Source organism: Toxoplasma gondii, chromosome III (assembly GCF_000006565.2).
Source record: "Toxoplasma gondii ME49 chromosome III, whole genome shotgun sequence".
Taxonomy (NCBI): Eukaryota; Apicomplexa; class Conoidasida; order Eucoccidiorida; family Sarcocystidae; genus Toxoplasma; species Toxoplasma gondii.
Genome location: NC_031470.1, coordinates 1,321,653 through 1,339,447, shown reverse-complemented (window position 1 = coordinate 1,339,447; position 17,795 = coordinate 1,321,653). Strand labels below are relative to the sequence as shown.

Here is a 17,795-nt window from a genome sequence, read left to right as displayed (position 1 = left end):
TGAAAAATGGTTTTGCCTTTCAGCTTAGTTGCAACTCCTGAAGAAATCAAATTGTTATGAAGCTATGATTCGTATCCTATGTCAACCGTAGACTGAAAGGCAATGTCTCCAAACTTGGCGTGTCTCGAAAACAGAGTCTTGGTGGCTGCGCGATCTACGTCACACAGGTGGGTTCTGTTCCAATCGAGGTATACAGTTCAGTGTCGCGGTAGGCCAATGCTAGAAGGATACAGACGGCCATTCCAGCAGGGACGGGGCGGGGGGGTCATGACGAGTACAAAAGAACGCTCCGGTGACAGAGACAGCCGGACCGGCGTGAGCTGAAGCAGGTACGGTTCGCGACTTTTGGAGCACAGAGAAAGCCATTGGTGCCTATGCAAGAGAAACGTCATGACCCAGAAGGAACAGATGTTTCGCTTTCCCCACCCTGAGACGCCTTGCGCTCCGTTTCAGGATATTAGAAACAGTTCGGGAAGGAACACGATACGAGTGGGCAGTGGCGAACTGCCCTTTGGCCCCTCTCCCCACTGAGGCTCGACGTCTCACCTGAGGCTCGAGAAGCCACAAGCAATCGAAGGCATCGAAGACAGCGACGCCAGCGAGGTCGACGCAGGCGAGAAGCGAACCGGGAAGGTCTCCTCCCTTTGAGACCTGAGAACTCTCCAAAGTATGAGGAGTCAGCGCGTTGGCCAGCGCCTCTCCGACGGCGGGAGAGTTGTCGCCCTCGGTGAAGACGCATGCAAGGGCCTGCAGCAGTTTTGCCTGACTCGGAGAGATGGCCCACATGTGCTCGTTTGGCAGCAGCAGAAGCGTTTGTCGAGTCCGCCTTAGAATTCTTTCAAGCTGCACGCCAACGAGGCAAAGGAGACACAGCCGCTTGTGCCCGCAGAGGCAACATGCCGCGAAAGAGTAGACGCCAAGGGACCGTCGACCAAGACACATCTACGTCAATCGCTGGCGCGGTCGAAAATCCCCTGTTCGAGTCTGTAGATCTGTCGAGTGTGACGGGAGAGCAGTGGTGTGACGGAAGAAAGCGGAGAAGCGAGTCTGTGGGGTCTGCTGCGACTTCGGCGTCACACAGAGCCGAGCTGACAACTGAATTCGGAAGCAGAGGAGCAGCAAAATAGAGGGAGAAAAGAGGAAACCGGGAGTCCGCACGACACCGGGAAACACACGCAGGAAACAGGTCGAGGGCAGCGACAGAAAATTGCGGACTTGCAGGGGTTGTCGAGACGTTCAGCGAAGATATAATCCTGCTTGCGAATGAGATCACGAAGTCGAGAGAATGACATGAATGGAATACGATCAACAGAAGCAACTCTGCGCGCCTTCACAGACCTGTCCAATCCTCAGAACAAACTAGACTCTGGGGAGTGACAACCGTGACAGTCAACCTTTCGGCCGGCAAGGGGCCTTGAGGGGGAGGTCCTGGAGACAGAGGGAGAAACCTACGCACCTCTGGTCGGCGTTTGCATTCACCACACAAGTCGCAGACGAAGATGAGATGCTGGAGATGCGTTTCCGTTGGTGTTCGTTTACCGTGTGAAGGACTAACCGTTTGAGGCATGACGTCGCAGGCGGCTTTAACTGCCTTCACTTCATCCTCGACGAGACGCTTCAGGATATTGCCAAAATCAAGAAGCTTCTCGAACATGACCTACATAGGGAAAATCACAACCACTGTCTTGCCTGAAAATAACCGAGTCCAGGCAGATATTCCGTATACATACATACATACATACATATATATATATATATATATATATATATATATATATAGGTAGTGAGGAGAGGATGGTAGAAGCAGCTAACGTAAACGAAGAGCTCGTTGCGAAAGTGGCAATAGCCGAAGACACAGATAGTGTTTCTGTTCTCATGTCTGATTCTGCCTGAGTTCAATGTCAAGACTGATAGGTGCGCACCTGCAGAAGCCGTGTGTCGGTAGACTCGATGTCGACAACCAGCGCATCTGCCGCATCCTTGAGAGGAATGATCGGCGCGTCATCGGATGGACTTGTTGCTTTTCCCTAGAGAACAAGAAACTCGGTGAATCCTTAATCGCTGAACTAGAACGAGAGACATAAGTATTCTGTAAAGACTACCACCCTCGAGGGTCGACTCCTCCCCTTCCACCTTTTGTTTCCGATCTCTGTGCCAAGAGACAGAGAGAGAGCTGCAACGAAATATAACGCCATGTTCACACGGCATCAGCGCCGCGCATAGGTAAGGAAACTTTAACTCTGAAACACAACACTCGTCCATGTAGCAGTGCCTCCGGTACGAGTGCGATGAATACGCGAGTCTCACACGAGATGGCAACTCCCAGAATGGCCAGTGTCCAGTGTACACGTTGCTGTCCACCACAAGGCAAGTTGAAAGCCTGCATGCGAGAGGTCTGATGGAAGCGAAGCTGCGGGACTGTGGGGATCCACAGCGAGAGTGAAATCCATCGCTTGGCCACTGTCTTCGATGTGCATGCATGTGTTTATCCCTCTCTGCCCAAAATGCATCTCGCCTTTGACACTGTGTAGAGCTTCTGAACTCCTCGTCTCCACAGCATCCAGAACTCGCGCTCTGTGTCGCACCGTAGGTTCCAGCAGTGGCTCAGCAGGTTTCACGACGACGTGGTGTACTAGCCGAGTGTCTGTGCACCGCAGGTTGCCCGTTGCGCCGGGGAGACCGTCCAAAGCGGCGAGAACCGACTTAAAGTCGTCGTTAGGGATTCGGTTCGCGGATCCCAAGGGCGCAGTCCAGACACGCACTTCCCAGGCGCTGTGTCTGCACCTCCAGACTGCGTAGAAGGCGAGGAGACAGCATGCAGCGACAGCAAAAACTCCCAGAAACACCACACCCCAGTTGGGCTCTGTCATGAGTCGCTGCGATGCCGTCGTTACGCCGAGAATCCCCAGGCTTTGCGTTGACAGCGGAGCGGCGAACCTGCGGACTCGAAAAGACGCATCGGCAGAGCAGGTGGGGATCCTTCTCGCACGGCTCTGCCTCGCCGAGAGTGTGTGTGTGTCTGTTCGCGAAACGCGGGGGCCAAGAACGTCACACGAAGGAAGTCAAGCGAACAACGGCGCCCGGTGCAGATCCTTCCAATGCAGTTGGCCACACTCTCAACGAGTGTTGTGCAACGGGGCGTCGCTCTCAGGCGCCGCGCCTGCAGCCCTCCGTCGCCTGTCCTTGCCTCCGATGCGCATCTGTCGTAGCGCAGTGGGGCGCGCATCTCCATGACTTAGCGAGTCCCGAGCCGGTCGACGGTGAAAAGCGCGTCTACTCACTGAACGTGTATCCTCGTCGACATCCAACAAGACAGTAATATGTGTATATACATGGCGATAGGTGAATAGATTGATTGATTGAGAGCTGTAGATAGATGTCGATATATATATATATATGTAAATATATATGTATATATATATATATATATATATATGTAAATATATATGTATATATATATATATATGTATATGGGTGAATGCGAAGCGGAACAATAGTCGACACATGAATTTACGTTAAGGGAGACAAACAGAGACGTGAGTTTGCTGTATTCGCTGCATGCCAGTCGAGTCGCGCTGGATCCCCCAGAGACCGTACGTGCTTGCTGCTGGGCATCTGACGCCGTCGGGGACAACGACAACGACGGCAATCTCCAGAGGATTGTCGGAGGCTGCAAAAACGAAGGAGCCCGCGACGAGAAATGTGTAGGCGAAGAACTGCGGGAGGATCGGAGCAGTTTGCGCAAGTTCTCGAAACGGGCCGTCATCCATTGCCGGATGCGTATTCATCAGACTCTCCTGAATGCCGGGGAAAAAGGAAACCAAGGATCGATTCAGTTGTGGCCAGCTCTCTCCAAGAGGCTGGACGCCTCTTCAGAGACACACAAGAGCGCCAGTTCTCACAGGGGAACTCCTGAAAAACCAACTCTCTGTGTGCAGTCCATATATGGGGCCGAACGCCTCTACCCCAAACCGTTCCTTTCGTTTTTGGTACCCACTGTGTCAAAAACTCTGGAGATACGCTATCTGTGGGTAGACCCTCTGAAGGCCGCAGCAGCTGAGGCCTCCCATCGTTGTTCTTCTGCCATTAACTTGAGACGCGCTTGCCGAGGTGATTCCTTGCCCTGTACTTCCTCTCCCATCTCACCTTGTGGTAAACCGGATAGACGCCATCTTTGAGTTCCCAGATGATCGTTGACCCCCGTTGGAGACACTGAACTGGCCTGGGGACAACGTGCCGCGGGTCCGTAGCTCGCTGGCGACTCCCTGGCCTCTTGAAGGAAGCCGAAGAAATGGAGCGCCGGAGCTGAACTTGCGTTCCAGCGAAAGTGTCTTGAGAGTCTTCATAATTTCGAGAACCGTGCGCCGGTCGAAATTCTTCAGGCATCCGCAGAAGCCCGTCAAGACCGGCAGACGAAGCCTGATGAAAGCTGACGCCGCAGAGCGACGTTAACGGCAAGCCCCGCAGACCCTCCTGTGTTGGGAGAAAACAGACAAGCACACGCCACCCTTTTCGACTTCGCATGCACGTCTCCAAATCGTACGCATACATATAAATATATCTATATCTATATATATATATATATATATATACATATACAAATATGTATGTATATACGTTCGTGTATATAAATTGTTTAGTCCCCAAATGCTTGTGTGAGTTTCTGGACAGCGTAAACAGATGTGCATGTGCACTGAGGGACGGCACGAAGAATGAATTTCTAATGGGGCTCTGAGTTACACGGCACGGTGAACCGTTCTCCGTCGCCAGCGGCTATTTCTGATCGGTTAAGTTCTACGCGTGATCTATGGATCACTGTTACCTTCCGTAGATGCACAGCGATCACCATGTCAGGTCGACCAGTGCCGCCTTCTCCCAGATATTGTAAACATCGCGTCTACACCCCTGGAGATCCACATGTGATTTTCATCTCCAGTTCCTGTTGATCCGCGCTGTCTCTGAGCTCGCGTCGCCCCTGTATTTGCGCGCCCCCCAGCCTTGTCTTCTCAGATCTCCACCGCCGTTCGCAGCGCTCATCACACTCCCGTTTTCTCCCTCTTTTGCCCGCTTCGCGTCTCGCCTCTCACCTTGAGTTTGTTGCACAAGAACTGCAGATGGGCGAGGTCGATGTCGGGAGGAAGGCCCTCGCTGTAGACCGTTTTGGATCCCTGAACAGAGTCGATTTCTTCGAAGCCTGCATCTGAGACGAACACCTGTGGCAGCTGCTCTTTGCAGGTGGATGTACACTGGGCTGCAATGCGAGGTCCATCAGCGCACTGGCAAACACCAAATGCAGCGAGAAAGCTTCCAGAGCCTCCACGGCATGACTCGCCACACTCGACTTCGGCCTCGAACACGCAGGCGCCAAAGTCGTCCCTGTGGCTGCCCGACGCACAACGTGGGTATAGCTTCGCTTCACAAGGACTGCGGCCATCCTGTGACTCTTGAGGCTCTCCGCCTTGAGGGGAGGAGCTGAAGGCGAAAAGAGAAAAAAAGCCAAGATGTGCCCGGAAATGCATGCGGGGGGTGGGGGTGATGGGGGTGGGGGATTGGATCGAAGGGAAACACACACAGAAATGCATGAACTGGGCGAGATCGGGACGCCATTATCCAACGACACCAGGGCTGCGTGACATTGCGCATGTTCTAATCCGGTTTTGATGGATGATTGCTATCACACACGAACAAACAGAGACAACCGAGTTTGCGGGGAGACTGAGTGTACGTTCGGCTGCGAAATACTGACAGACGCGCTTGTTGTGGTTTCCGCGCGAAGACGGCAGCGAGGAACGGGAGCCAGACGGCAATGGTTCTCCGCTGTGAGCGACGTTGCCTTCTTACCGAGCGTAGCAGGGACAGGTGCCGTCTTCGATTTGGTAAAACCGAGAGATGCCGAGGCACGTGCATGTTGTTGAACCCACGGATTTCTCAGAGACTGCATGCTCCCCGCACTTGGTGCACGACGCCTGCAAGTGTGACGAGAGAAACCGCGAGAAACGAAAACGCAGAAGGCAGCGCAGTTCGGTGGAGGCAATCGCGACTGCACGCTGCCACTCAGGGGGTAGCAACCGAGCTCCGGACTGGATGATCCCAGCAGAGGCTCGAAAAATCTCAGCGAAAGTGTAAGAGACGAAGCGGGGGTTTGAGTTACAAGGATTCCGGCACCCATCAGAAGTCAGTACAACAGAAAGTATCGTGCGCAGAGAGACAGACGAAAAGAGCGATTCACGAGAACATGAGAAAACAGGAAGTTTCACGGAAAACGAACCGTCAGTGTGCCAACATAAATAGCAACCAGTAAGGACAAAACCCCCCAACGCAGAGCGTGGGCGTCACTACAAAACGCAGAGTCACTTAATCAGACATTGACGTCGACACACCTGGGCATCATGTTAACGCATGGCACCTACGGCTATCGACTCTTTCGTGTGTTCCGGCTCAAGAGAAACGAGAGGTGGGCTGTAACCATTCACAGCGTTTTACCGAAAGCGACAAATCGCACCAAACAGATGACGGCCCAAAGATCGTAAGCAGTGCCTTCCTCAATCTCGTCGTAGACGTTGCTGTGTGAGGTGTGGAGAAAGAACTGTTGAGACGAGCAGTGCCGCAGCAGTTGTTTCACTTGCAGGTGACAGTTTCGAAAGGCCAGAGTGTTTGCGCCCATATCCGTAAATCGTTTCGCGGTGCCGAGCGAGTGTGCAGCGCCTGGTTTACAAGTCAAGAAATCCGCCGAGCGTTGCATGCACAGGTAGCGCCCTGGTGAAACGCAAGTACGTTGCCTGTTTTACCATTCCAGGAAACCTCTGGAAGGTTCCGTGGGGACACGGAGAGCAGCCGTCGAGAGCCTCGCCTCCTGGCTGGTCTCTGAAGGTGCCGGCGGGGCACGGGGTAGGCTCCGAAGCTCCCTCCAGACAGTAGTAGCCCGGTGGACACACGTATCCCTCAGAGCTCGTCTCTTCTGCGCTGGGTTTCGCCGTGGTAGCACCGCCTAGACAACGCGGAAGAAACAGCGTGGGCAGCCAGGTTTTTCACTCCACTCGACGGCCGGCGGAGGGAACACAAAGGCTCACCGCTGAGAGAAACCAGAGGCCGCGCGCATCTGTGGTCACCTAGCGCCCGACAAGCGAGCGAAGGGACTCGGTAGAAAAAGGGGACGGAAGGAGAAAGAACCAAAAAGACTGGAGAAGCCGTAAGACCCACCGGTACGTTTCGAGAGAAATTGCGACGGAGTGAAGAATGCATCAGAAAGGAAGATCGAGACTTGCTCGTACCCTTGCATATGTAGCCTGCTGCACACGGGCTGCAGTGTGTAGCTCCTGGCCTGTCGGAGTAGGTGGCCACTGGGCACGGCTCACAACAGGCCTCGACGGAGTACGCGCCTACACAGGAGTCCTTTGCCTGACAAGCGCGCACCAGGCGTAAACGAGATTCACCGACGGACGCGGGATTAAAGGCAGTCGACTTGGACCGAAGAAACCCTTGGAAGACGAGACAGTCTCTTGCGTCAGTGCCCTCCAGTTTCTGACGTGTAGCCGACGCCGCTCGCTTGCTGTGTGAGGGTGTACGACTGGCTGTCTGATGCTCGGAGACAAAATGCGAAAAAACTCCTTCCACCCATCACTTGACGCATCCCCCACAGCCCCATGATATCCGCTATATATACAAATATATGCGCGAATATCTATATCTATATATCTATATATATAGATATATGGATGCATTGATATATGGGTGGGCATATAGATATCCCGATGTTTTCGGGAGTACTCAGGTGCACGCACATGTGCCTTGCCGGGCAATGCGGAGGGGGCTTTCCAGCATCTCACTTGACATCGTGGGCCTTTTTCACAACACAGACTCGTGGCATCGAAGCACCAAAACACAAACATCGAATGGAATACGACCGTCTTTCGTGTCACAACAGAGAATATTCGAGTGAGAACCCTATGTGGCCACTGTCGCCTCTTCTCTTTAGCATGTTGTCTCGCTCTCAATGATTGGCCGTTTCTCTCTACTGAAGAAGCAATGAAATCGTTTAGGCGCCTCTCTATCGTCAGAAGCGTCCAAAATGGTTTCGGCGCCTATATATGCTAAAGTAGCAAGACGTCCTTTAAGGTCCCATAAATGGTAGAAAACCAGTGAATCCCTTTAGCAGCTTCTGCGGCGTAAGAGCCTAAAGGCACGAGCTCCAGGTCTCAGCTTGACGGCCCCCAAGCCTGTTTTGAAACCACCCTTGAGTGCCCCCTTTGTCTTTCCTTACCTTATAGCCTGCAGGGCACACACTGGGCTCAGTTGCGCCTTCTAAGCAGAACGTTCCTTTGGAACAGAGGACAGGAGTTTCTGCTCCTTCCGGGCAAAAATAGCCAGCCGGGCATGTGCGGGGGGTCGATGTGCCTCGGGGGCAGAAGGTGCCGGCAGGACAGAGTGTTGGCGTACTTGTGCTTTTCGGGCAAACATAACCAGCTGGACAGCCGAGCGCCTGTGGTCGCCGTGAACCGTCCTCCTCATCGCGCGTTGTACAAACGATTCCTGCAGAATACATGCTTCTCATGCTGCAGGATACAGCTACCGTAAACCTGTCAGTGTCTTTCCAGCTCGGTTGCGCGCTACGGCCCTCTGTGCTGGTTGGTGCATGGCCGGCAGAGTCACTTGGAGTCGCCGATCAAGCCGATCAAGGTGAGATACAGGAACGCGAGCATGAGATCAAACGGGGGCGACAACGTTGCAGGAAAACACTAGGGTACAAGAAGAAAGCGACATGCTGAGAACAGGACAAGGAATATTCCGTGGAACACGAGCCTCCATGAAAGCGTTGTAGGTCGGGTAAACGTGAACCATCGGCAACTACTGAGCGATAGGGTCGCTGTCGCGCGTAACAGTCGCCTTGAGACGGACACATACCCCCAGATTCGTGCTGGTTCCAGAGACCTGGAAAGGAAACCTTCGTGGTGAGGCATTCTGTATCACGAGAACGATCATGTATGCAGTTGTGCAAACAGATAAAAAAGATGGAGTGCAATAGTCTTAACCTGTCTGTGTGTTTTGGGCCACAGATGTCCATATCAGTGCAGAGGCGCATCGGTAAGACGAGGAAGAGAGGTAATACCATTGATAACGTCGAGGAAACTGTCACTACCTGTGCCCGTCGTGACGCCTCCAGACAGGCTCTCGCGGCTCTCTGAAGGACATCCTAATACCATAGCCTCTCTAAGCGGAGACAAAACACCTACCAGGCGGACAGGCTTCACACAGGTCTGCCCGGGTGAGCTTCGGAGCTGCCCCGTAAGTTCCGGCGGGGCACGCCTCAGGCTCCAGGACTCCAGCGCCACAAAAGTAGCCTGTGGGGCAAGGGAAGAGCTTGTAGTCTACGACGCCGTCCCGATTGCATGCATAACCCTTAAAATAAGGAAAATCCAAAGATGCGTTTGGCAACCAGAAACTGTAAATCACCCATGCTTCACAGTATCCTTTTAGCATAACGGCTACTTGAGACAGTGTCCACATAGTTACACACCGACGGCTCTCTATGTACACACAATATATATATATATATATATTAGAAACGCCTGTATATGTGCGTCCATGGTCGATAGGATCTGCTGTGTTCCTGTGTTCATGCAAGGCACCTGACACATCCTCCAGTTTATGCAATCTCTCCGATGTTGTCCGTGCAGATCTTCAAGGATGAGTGGAGTCGAGGTTGTCATACGACATCTCTGATCCATTAGGAGGCACAACGCACCTCCGGGCAAATGGTGCAGGCGGACTTCTCGGAGTGGCCGCTGGCGGTAAGATAAGATCCAGCCTCACAGGGAGACGGCTCCTGGGTATCCTCGGGGCAGTAGTATCCAGGGGGGCAGGAAACAGGGACCTAAAAAGAGAATTCGAAGGAGTACCGAGTGTCAGCAACGCGTGTTCACGGATGATGTCTCCAGTGTGGAGATTTCGCCGACCTGGGAAGTCTGGCCGCAGCATCGTGCGCCGTTCACAAGCACACAGCTGTCTCCGATGTTGCATAAATCTCAACTCTTGTGTATGGGGGAGCGTCTGTAGGCAGCCTCCTCTCATTACCGTCGCCTTCTCCGACTCGGATGGTGCGCGTGCATGCAAATGAAGATGCGGTACGAATCTATATACGGCTCGTATGCGGGCCGTGGCCAGCGCGTCAGTGAGCAGGAGACGCACCGGCATCCGTGGATCGCAGAAACTGCCGATGGGGCACTTGGTGCAGTCGGCCTGGCTTTTGCCTCCGGTTTGGTCGCGAACAGTTCCTTGGGCACACGGCTCAGGGGCTGTTGCCCCACGGGGGCAAAAATGCCCAGGCGGGCAAGCCCCGCTGAGGGAAGCGGAGACGCAGGAGACAGAGAAACGAGAGGAATCCAAGAGCCCCCAATGAAGCGTCTCTGGATGCCGCAGTGTGAATGCTTCATCTGATGCCGTTCTTGCTACCGTGGTCCTTTTTTCTGGGCTTGTGAAATTGGCACATGCGTCTGACGAGACTGTATGAGTCACCCATGTGCCCCCAAAAAACGCGCGTAGTTGCATACATAGGGATGTGCACGTGGAAACGAAGAACCCCGCATACAGACGGACCGGTAGGTGTAGCTTCATGTGACATGTTTTTGCCATTCCGCCAGTGCCAAGCATCTACTGATTCAACGCTCGTCCCACTCACGCGCTCGTAGGACTTTTGTGTGAGGAGAGTTCGCCTATGTGCAGATCTTTAGGCATTTTCCCTCATGAACGTTCTCGACGTTTGAGTGCTCCCATCCCGTGTTGCCCTGACATGTCTCGGTGCTTTTATGGAGAGCCTGGTACGGCAACTGTGCCTCAACGGCTCACCCGTAGTGAATCGCATGTCCACCCCAGAAGGTCGAGTCCAGCCACAGTTCATCGATATCGGCGTTCGAAGCTCCGATGTGTTTGGGTCCGACTCCCGCAAGACAAAGGAAGCCCTCGGGACACGAGGCTGGCGGCTTGCCAGCCTCACACACTTTTCCAGCTGGACAGTCGGCACACTGGCCTTCTTCCGCAAGACTCTCCACTTCGCTTGTCGTTCCATCGGGGCATGCCGCAGCAGCCGAGACAGCCGCCTTACAGAAGGATCCAGCAGGGCAGCCCCCGATTTCCCCGTTGGTTCCTCCAGGGCAGAGAGAGCCTGCAGGGCATGGCTTGCATGTGGCCAGACCTAGAGATTCAAGACAGAGAGCACAGTGAGGCAAGTATCGAGGAAAGAAAAGGGTGCAGGGGTACGCGGAGAAGCGAGCGTGTCGATGGAAAGTGAGTAGCTGTGAGCACCTGTCTGAGGTAGGTCTCTGGGGGATACAGGCAAACTGCTGTCAGATCGCTAAGAGGTACACACCCAACCAAAGCCAGTGTCGGTCTAAGTATGGGGCAGATGGGGAGTCGCGCATGCATTCTGGCGGAAGGAGGTGACTGACGCCGCGAGACAATCTCACAAGTCGCCACGTTTCAGGCTAAGACCCTTCTCTACATTGTGCGGAGCCGCGAAGGCTCCGTGTTTCGCACATCATTCGACAGAGTCTGGTGATCTAGAATCATGCCGGCTTCCTGCAAGGTTTCTCGTAGATAAGAATCTACCTTCCTCGTCACTGTAGTACCCGGGGGGGCACGCTTGAGGTGCCTTGGATCCTGCCGCGCATTCAGACCAGCAGAAGAACAAGGCACATCACATATGCACACGTCTCGTGCTCGAGAGCGTCCGTTTCCGGTAGTTTGGACAGCAAACGAAATAAGACAAGATACGCTCACACATAGCATATGCATCTGAGCGTCGGGACGATCGATTCGGGGAATGTCCCTCTCCTGGTGTGAAACTGGAGAGAAACGCAACACGGTAGCACACCCAAACTCCGAGCGTCAAACCGTCGTCAAATGTTCTTTTGACGGATAACCGATGTCACAAAAGAGAGACAGAAGCAGGCCCCACGGGTGAATTGCGAAACGAAGAGCGAAGAGCAGACGAACGCAAACATTCGACATCTGGGACTTTGAGACAGCCGCGTGACTCACGGTGAGCCTGCTAGCATGGTGACACGAAGGCGCGCTCTTTCTGAGGAATTCTCTGGACCCCGTAGGCACGCGAAAACGTGTACACTCTTTGTAGCCAATCGCTGCTCTACCTGACGGGCAATGATGGCCCTTTTTGCAGATATCCCCAGTTGATTTGTCTCTCGGTGCGGCGACCTTGGCGCCTTCCTTGCAGAAGAAGCCTGCTTGGCAAGGGCCGCTTCCTGCTTCCGTCGTGAGGCCAGCAGACCCACAAAAGGTGCCTGCAGCGCACGGCTTGCACGCGTCGGCGGTCGCCTCCTCGTCCTGGTAGGTCCCCGGTTGGCACAGGATAGGCATGGGCTAGAGCGGCAAGAAACACACAGTCGCCGAAAAGCCGGATGAAAACAAGAGAGAAATGGGGGGGGGGGGGGGAGGGGGAGAAAATGTGGAGCGGCGGAGTGTCGCTCGCCTGCAGAGGTTCTTTGCAATACTTTGAACACGAAGACAACGCGAAGATCTTTGCCGAAGTGACGAAAAAGTCTACAAAGTGGCCGGGGCCGTGACCAATGAAGTGTGCCCACGCAGAACGGGCGCTTCTCCTTATCCTTGCTCGTTAGCATCTAACGAGAGTGTCACTTCTCGCTGAACACGACAGAAGTAAAAGGCGTGATTGTCGCCTGACTTATCATTTGCTGTCAGCTTGGTATGAACAGTACGAAATCGTGTTGACGCCGGCCGAGGCCATTGACTGTTGAGAAGGAAGCCTCCACGTAGCGCAGAGTGTCCAGCGCCTCATGGGGGTGAAGGCACCAGGGAGCCAGAAACGCTTACTGCGGCCTGTAAGCAATAGGCACCTTGAGGGCAGGCAACGAGGCTCGATGGCGCGTATCCACCTGAGTGATTTTGCTTCGTCGATTTTCGCTTGCACCATGTGCCTGCGTCGCAGGGGCCAGTCACGGCGTGGGCTCCCGCACTCTCACAGTACTTTCCTAAAAAGCCACAAGACGGCACCGGAAACTCCTTCTCTCGGCTGAACTCCCCACACGCAGCCAGCAGGTACCTGTTCGGTGATGTCCACCCTTACTCGCATGTGGTCACGCATATACAAATAAACATACATACATTCAGATGTATATCTGTTTGTATCGACAAATCTGTACGTCTGCGTTTGTATGGATATGCTTTGGCCAGCACGGGGACTTGGTCTCTAGCGCCAACGCGGATACTCGAAGGGAAAGACGGTTGTGGTGTTCGTGTATCTTCCTCGTTACCTGCAGGACAGGCTAGGCATTCCTGAGAGGAAGCGAGATATGTGAAGGCGCTGTACGTCCCAGCAGGGCAAGGAATCGCTGTGACACTACCAGGTGGGCAGTAAGAGCCCGCTGGACAGGCCCGATGGTCGTCTAGAGCCTTGATGCCTGAGAAAAACGGCAAAGCAAAGAACGACCGTCCCCATATTCTCGAAACAGTTCCACTGGCATTCAGTCTAGCGCAGTTTGCGCGCAGCGTTCCCCCGTCGGTGTCAAGAAGGAGCGTCTTGAAAGCAGGCCAGTTGGATGAACACTCTGTGTCATCGAAGTCTTGCGGTTCTCAGCAAGCATGAATGTCACTCATCAACTGAAATGCAGCACGTTGAGCAGTCTGAAGCAGTGGAGTGAAGAGGCCTGGTACAGCAGTCGTCAGGCCGTTGGTTGCCCGTAGGTCAAACGAACTGGAGGGGTACTCGGTATGCTAGGTTTGGGCATGTCCCTAGGCACGCGGCTGACGGACCATCTGCATGCAAGCCAACAAATACCCGAGACAGATTTGCACCAGACTGTCGCTTCTTTACCTTCTGCATCGCAGACATTCCCAGGCGGACACTCGTCGCAGGCGTTTCCACTTCCTTCTCCGACACTGAGAGTGCCCCGGAGACACGCGATTTCGACGGTGGTGCCCGACGGACAGAAATGTCCAGCCCGGCACAGACGTCCGACTTTCGCGGTCAACGGCTTCGGCCGATACGCCCCAGAAATGCAGAGAAAGCCATCGGCACACGGCTCGACGGCTCCTGAGGGAGAACAGAACTGTCCCGCTGGACACGGCTTGCATCCGGAGTTGGTCGCTGCGCCGCTCACGGCGACGGTCTGGCCTAGGGGGCATCTTTTGGCAGTTGCGCTGCCCTCTGGGCAAACGTAACCAAGAGGACACCTGAGAAGAGACAAATTCCACAAGCGACAGACGCCTCCAGCTCCTCCCTTTCCTCCACGCAAAGGCGTCTTTCCATCCTTGTTCAAAGCCCCGCAGAAATGCTCGGCACAATTCTCTTACCTTTTCGCTGGAGTCTGCCAGCTGCAGGAACCTAAAGGCGAAAGGCGCCCGCTGATTCTAAGCACCACGGTCCGTGGGGAAACTCCACATGTGCAGTGCATATCTCTGTACAGCTTGTTCGTACGCCCCCTATGCAGATCCGCAATGTACTGAGGTCTCTCTGTGCCACCCTCACATCTCGCGATAGCTCTGATTATTCGCAGGTGTGCAGACAAGATCGACCCCGACCACCAGGGTTTCGGAATCCACTTGCCGGTGAGAAACGCTTTCCTTGTCCTTCAGTCTCACTCAAGTGCGTCAATGGCGCAGGTGGGAACGCCGCCAGTTGAGGAGGCGCAGGTGACCTTCAAAGCCCCACTGCTGCCGTCGCCTCCAGTGGCAGGTGAAAGGACGTAGTCCGGAGCTGGGCAGTAGCTCCCGGCCGGGCACCGTTTGAGTTCTGTGGCAACGCCTTCTGCCGTGCAGACATTTCCAGGAGGGCACCACGAGCAATTCGCTTCTTCCGCTAGGCCATCGACGAGGGAATACTTTCCAGCAGGGCACTTGGACGGCTTTGAAGTGGACGCTGGGCAAAAGTGACCCGGGGGACAGGCCACTGGAGTCACCGTGCCCGTTCCAGGGCCGCAGAGGAACCCCTTGGGGCAGGTCCTACAGCTCGTGTGTCCCACCGTCGCCTGGTATGTTCTGAAGACCAGTGGACAAAAACCACAGTCGTCACTGGCCCGGAGTTTGCAAAGAACCTGTCAGTTCCGTGTGTCTGCTCCGAGCTGTAAAGCCGCGACCAGGACCCAGGCGAGGCACGCGAATATGTTGGAACGCTGGACGGGTGATGAGACGCGGACGGGGCAGTACGTGGTACACACGCAACCAGAGAGTGAAATCACGCCGGAACAGAGAGGGCGCATGCGTCTTTATCGGCCAGTAGTTCCACGCGAAGAGTCAAAGACGATACCCCAAGCTGGAAGACACACAGCAACCGAGCGTGGGCGACATTTCGTGGTGGATAATATAAGGCTGCACTGTCACCCACGGCCTGCGCCAGTGTATGTTTCTTGGCTTCGCGAAATTCAGGTGCATTCACGATACGCGTCTCCACGATTGTCGCTGGTCCCCTCTGTGTAGAGAGCCGGGAATCGCATGCAGATGCGTTTGCAAGTGCAGCGCTTGTTGAGCAATGGTATGGCCAGACAAGAATTCAAGTCCGGAAGCAACTTCCAGTGCATACCCTGCTGCACAAGGCTTTGGCGACACTGTTCCCTCCAGGCAATAGTGTCCCTCGGGACATAAGGTTCCATCCGGTGTCTGCAGACACCGCGAACAAGAGGCCGCATGGAATCGAGAACGCTATTTAGGCACAGAGCAGGGATCAGTCGTGGATCGGAAAAAGAACGTTCAGAAATGGTGTGAGGCGCTTCTCAAAAAAACGAGTAAAGTACGCGAGTGGGAGGTTCACCATGGACATGGACATTCATTTCAGGTAAATTACTTGCGGTACAGCAGTATGAAAATAGTGGCACACAAATGGGCATGGATGTACTGCAGGAGGCAAACCGTGTGGGAATGTGGAGGGGCAATGCCGACCAGGAGATGGTGTGAGCATGTGTCTATTTATTCCGCTGAGTAGTTAGGACGCGAGTCACTGACGTTCATTCAACTCACGTGCATGCATCAAAGAGACCAAGAAAAGGAAGTCACCATCGTCGAGCCAGGACAAGAGATCTAATTCTGCTTTCACCGACGCGCGACATGCCAGGCATGCAACGTGTAGAATGGACTTCGCTTCAGAAAAACCAAATTCTCCATGAGAGACCCAAACCCCGAACCGCAGCAATCCACGGAGAGGCAACATGCTGCTCCAGCGTGTTGAGGCGCGCGAACAATTCAGAAAATTCTGCAGTACGACCCACAGACGGGGCCGCATCGATTACCTCAGCTGCTTTCGTACAGAATACCCCTGGTCGACAAGAGCCTGTTGGAGAGACGAGACCTCGCCCAGAGCAATATCGGCCCCCAGGGCAGGGCACGCAATCCCCGGCACTCTTGCCGAGGGGCAAAGACCGATAGGTACCTGGCGCGACAAGAAGAAAAGACACACGGGATGCAGGAAGGGCATTCTCCAACAGCAAGGGTGGGTGCATGTGGCGCTCTTAGCTCATCTGCAACCTCGTGTGCATTCTCGTAGACGATGCGCAAGTATGGAGAAGCAAACGGTTACTTCCAGAGGTTTGGTGAGACCGACGTGACATCCTCATGATGAACTCTTTAGTCGTGGAAAAGAGCACACGGAAGATCCTCGGATTGCTACATCCCCCGAGAGCACACAGTAGAGTACCAAGTGGCCGGCGCAGGCTGTGTTACTCCACATGTACTGATCGTTTTCAGCAAACATGCATGCAGTACAGAATCTGCTTTGCGTGTGCCTTTTGTGTCGTGTGTATCAGTGGTTTCGCTTCCAAAATAAACAAACATGTCGAATCAACACGGAGCGACTTTTGTCTCTTTCTCACCGGGGGGACACGCCTCGGGGACGCGAGACCCAGAAGGGCAGAAATGACCTGGTCAAAAACGTAGGAATTTGTGCACCAGCCCAGTCCACAATCGCAGAACGTTATACGCACAGTTCATCGCCCGCATGACACCATCGTGACATTTTGCTTCTTTTCTCCTGCTACACCTCCTCTCATTTTCAAGATCTATGCGTCCTGACGACGCATACGTCTCTTTTTCAACGCAAGAGTCCAGCTGGCCCATTTGTTTCTTTACCCCTTGCAGGGCATTACCCTCTTGGCCTCAGTGCTGCCATCGTCTTAATCACACCAATGCATGGACTTCGGTTTTGGTATTTTTACAAGCATCGCCATCTTGACTAAGCTCTGTCAGTAGAACAGAACTTGGGACCCGTTAACAAAGATCCGCACGACCTGAGCCCGCAGTCCAACTTGCATTCTCCCCAGTTAAAGCTAGGTTACATACGACCATGCGACGAGTACGAACACTGTGATCGACTGACGGAACCTCTCACAGTCTTGTGAACCTCACCGGGAGTGCATGCACCATAGTGGTCTTGAGAAGGGCAGCTTGTGGCACCGGCTGGGGCAGGTGGACTCGCTGAATTAGCTTTCCTTCTGCAGTAGTACCCCGCACTGCAGGGCGCACGCGGGTCCGCCAGGCCAAGAGTTCCGCAGTGATGTCCAGCAGAGCAAGGAAGAGGCACGCGCGTCCCAGCTGGACAGTAATACCCCTTCGGGCACCGGCCTCCGCCTTCCGTAGCTGCCCCGGCTTCTCCTTCGGCAACAGCGATGCTCTGCGCCTCAGACAAAGTTGTGGGGTTCAGCACCGTCACCTCCGAGAGACAGAAGTAGCCCGCTCGACATGTCTCTGGCTTTGACGTCCTGCTCCTTCTGCATGCCTTGCCTGGGCACACGCAGACCAGCGAACAGTCAAGAGGCACGGGAGGGGACGATCGGTAACGA

At 54.3% G+C, this 17,795-nt stretch overlaps 1 protein-coding gene across 1 annotated transcript in view; it reads right to left on the bottom strand.

The window, feature by feature from the left end:
• TGME49_253930 (GCC2 and GCC3 domain-containing protein) overlaps positions 1–17,795 on the bottom strand; it is a gene marked incomplete at both ends in the record, with an annotated part of 36,060 nt that overhangs the window by 11,517 nt on the left and 6,748 nt on the right. Inside the window, 25 exons of the mRNA XM_018781033.1 lie at positions 547–843; positions 1,556–1,657; positions 1,923–2,027; positions 2,586–2,937; positions 3,598–3,797; positions 4,147–4,473; positions 5,088–5,472; positions 5,842–5,966; positions 6,789–6,988; positions 7,272–7,398; positions 8,261–8,529; positions 9,231–9,396; positions 9,743–9,871; positions 10,186–10,336; positions 10,843–11,188; positions 11,602–11,652; positions 12,144–12,372; positions 12,844–13,001; positions 13,284–13,430; positions 13,844–14,202; positions 14,611–15,006; positions 15,548–15,624; positions 16,251–16,390; positions 16,830–16,877; positions 17,362–17,736. Of these exons, the coding sequence (XP_018638158.1) occupies positions 547–843; positions 1,556–1,657; positions 1,923–2,027; positions 2,586–2,937; positions 3,598–3,797; positions 4,147–4,473; positions 5,088–5,472; positions 5,842–5,966; positions 6,789–6,988; positions 7,272–7,398; positions 8,261–8,529; positions 9,231–9,396; positions 9,743–9,871; positions 10,186–10,336; positions 10,843–11,188; positions 11,602–11,652; positions 12,144–12,372; positions 12,844–13,001; positions 13,284–13,430; positions 13,844–14,202; positions 14,611–15,006; positions 15,548–15,624; positions 16,251–16,390; positions 16,830–16,877; positions 17,362–17,736 (5,261 nt within the window). The remainder of the gene's footprint in view (positions 1–546; positions 844–1,555; positions 1,658–1,922; positions 2,028–2,585; positions 2,938–3,597; positions 3,798–4,146; positions 4,474–5,087; positions 5,473–5,841; positions 5,967–6,788; positions 6,989–7,271; positions 7,399–8,260; positions 8,530–9,230; positions 9,397–9,742; positions 9,872–10,185; positions 10,337–10,842; positions 11,189–11,601; positions 11,653–12,143; positions 12,373–12,843; positions 13,002–13,283; positions 13,431–13,843; positions 14,203–14,610; positions 15,007–15,547; positions 15,625–16,250; positions 16,391–16,829; positions 16,878–17,361; positions 17,737–17,795) is intronic.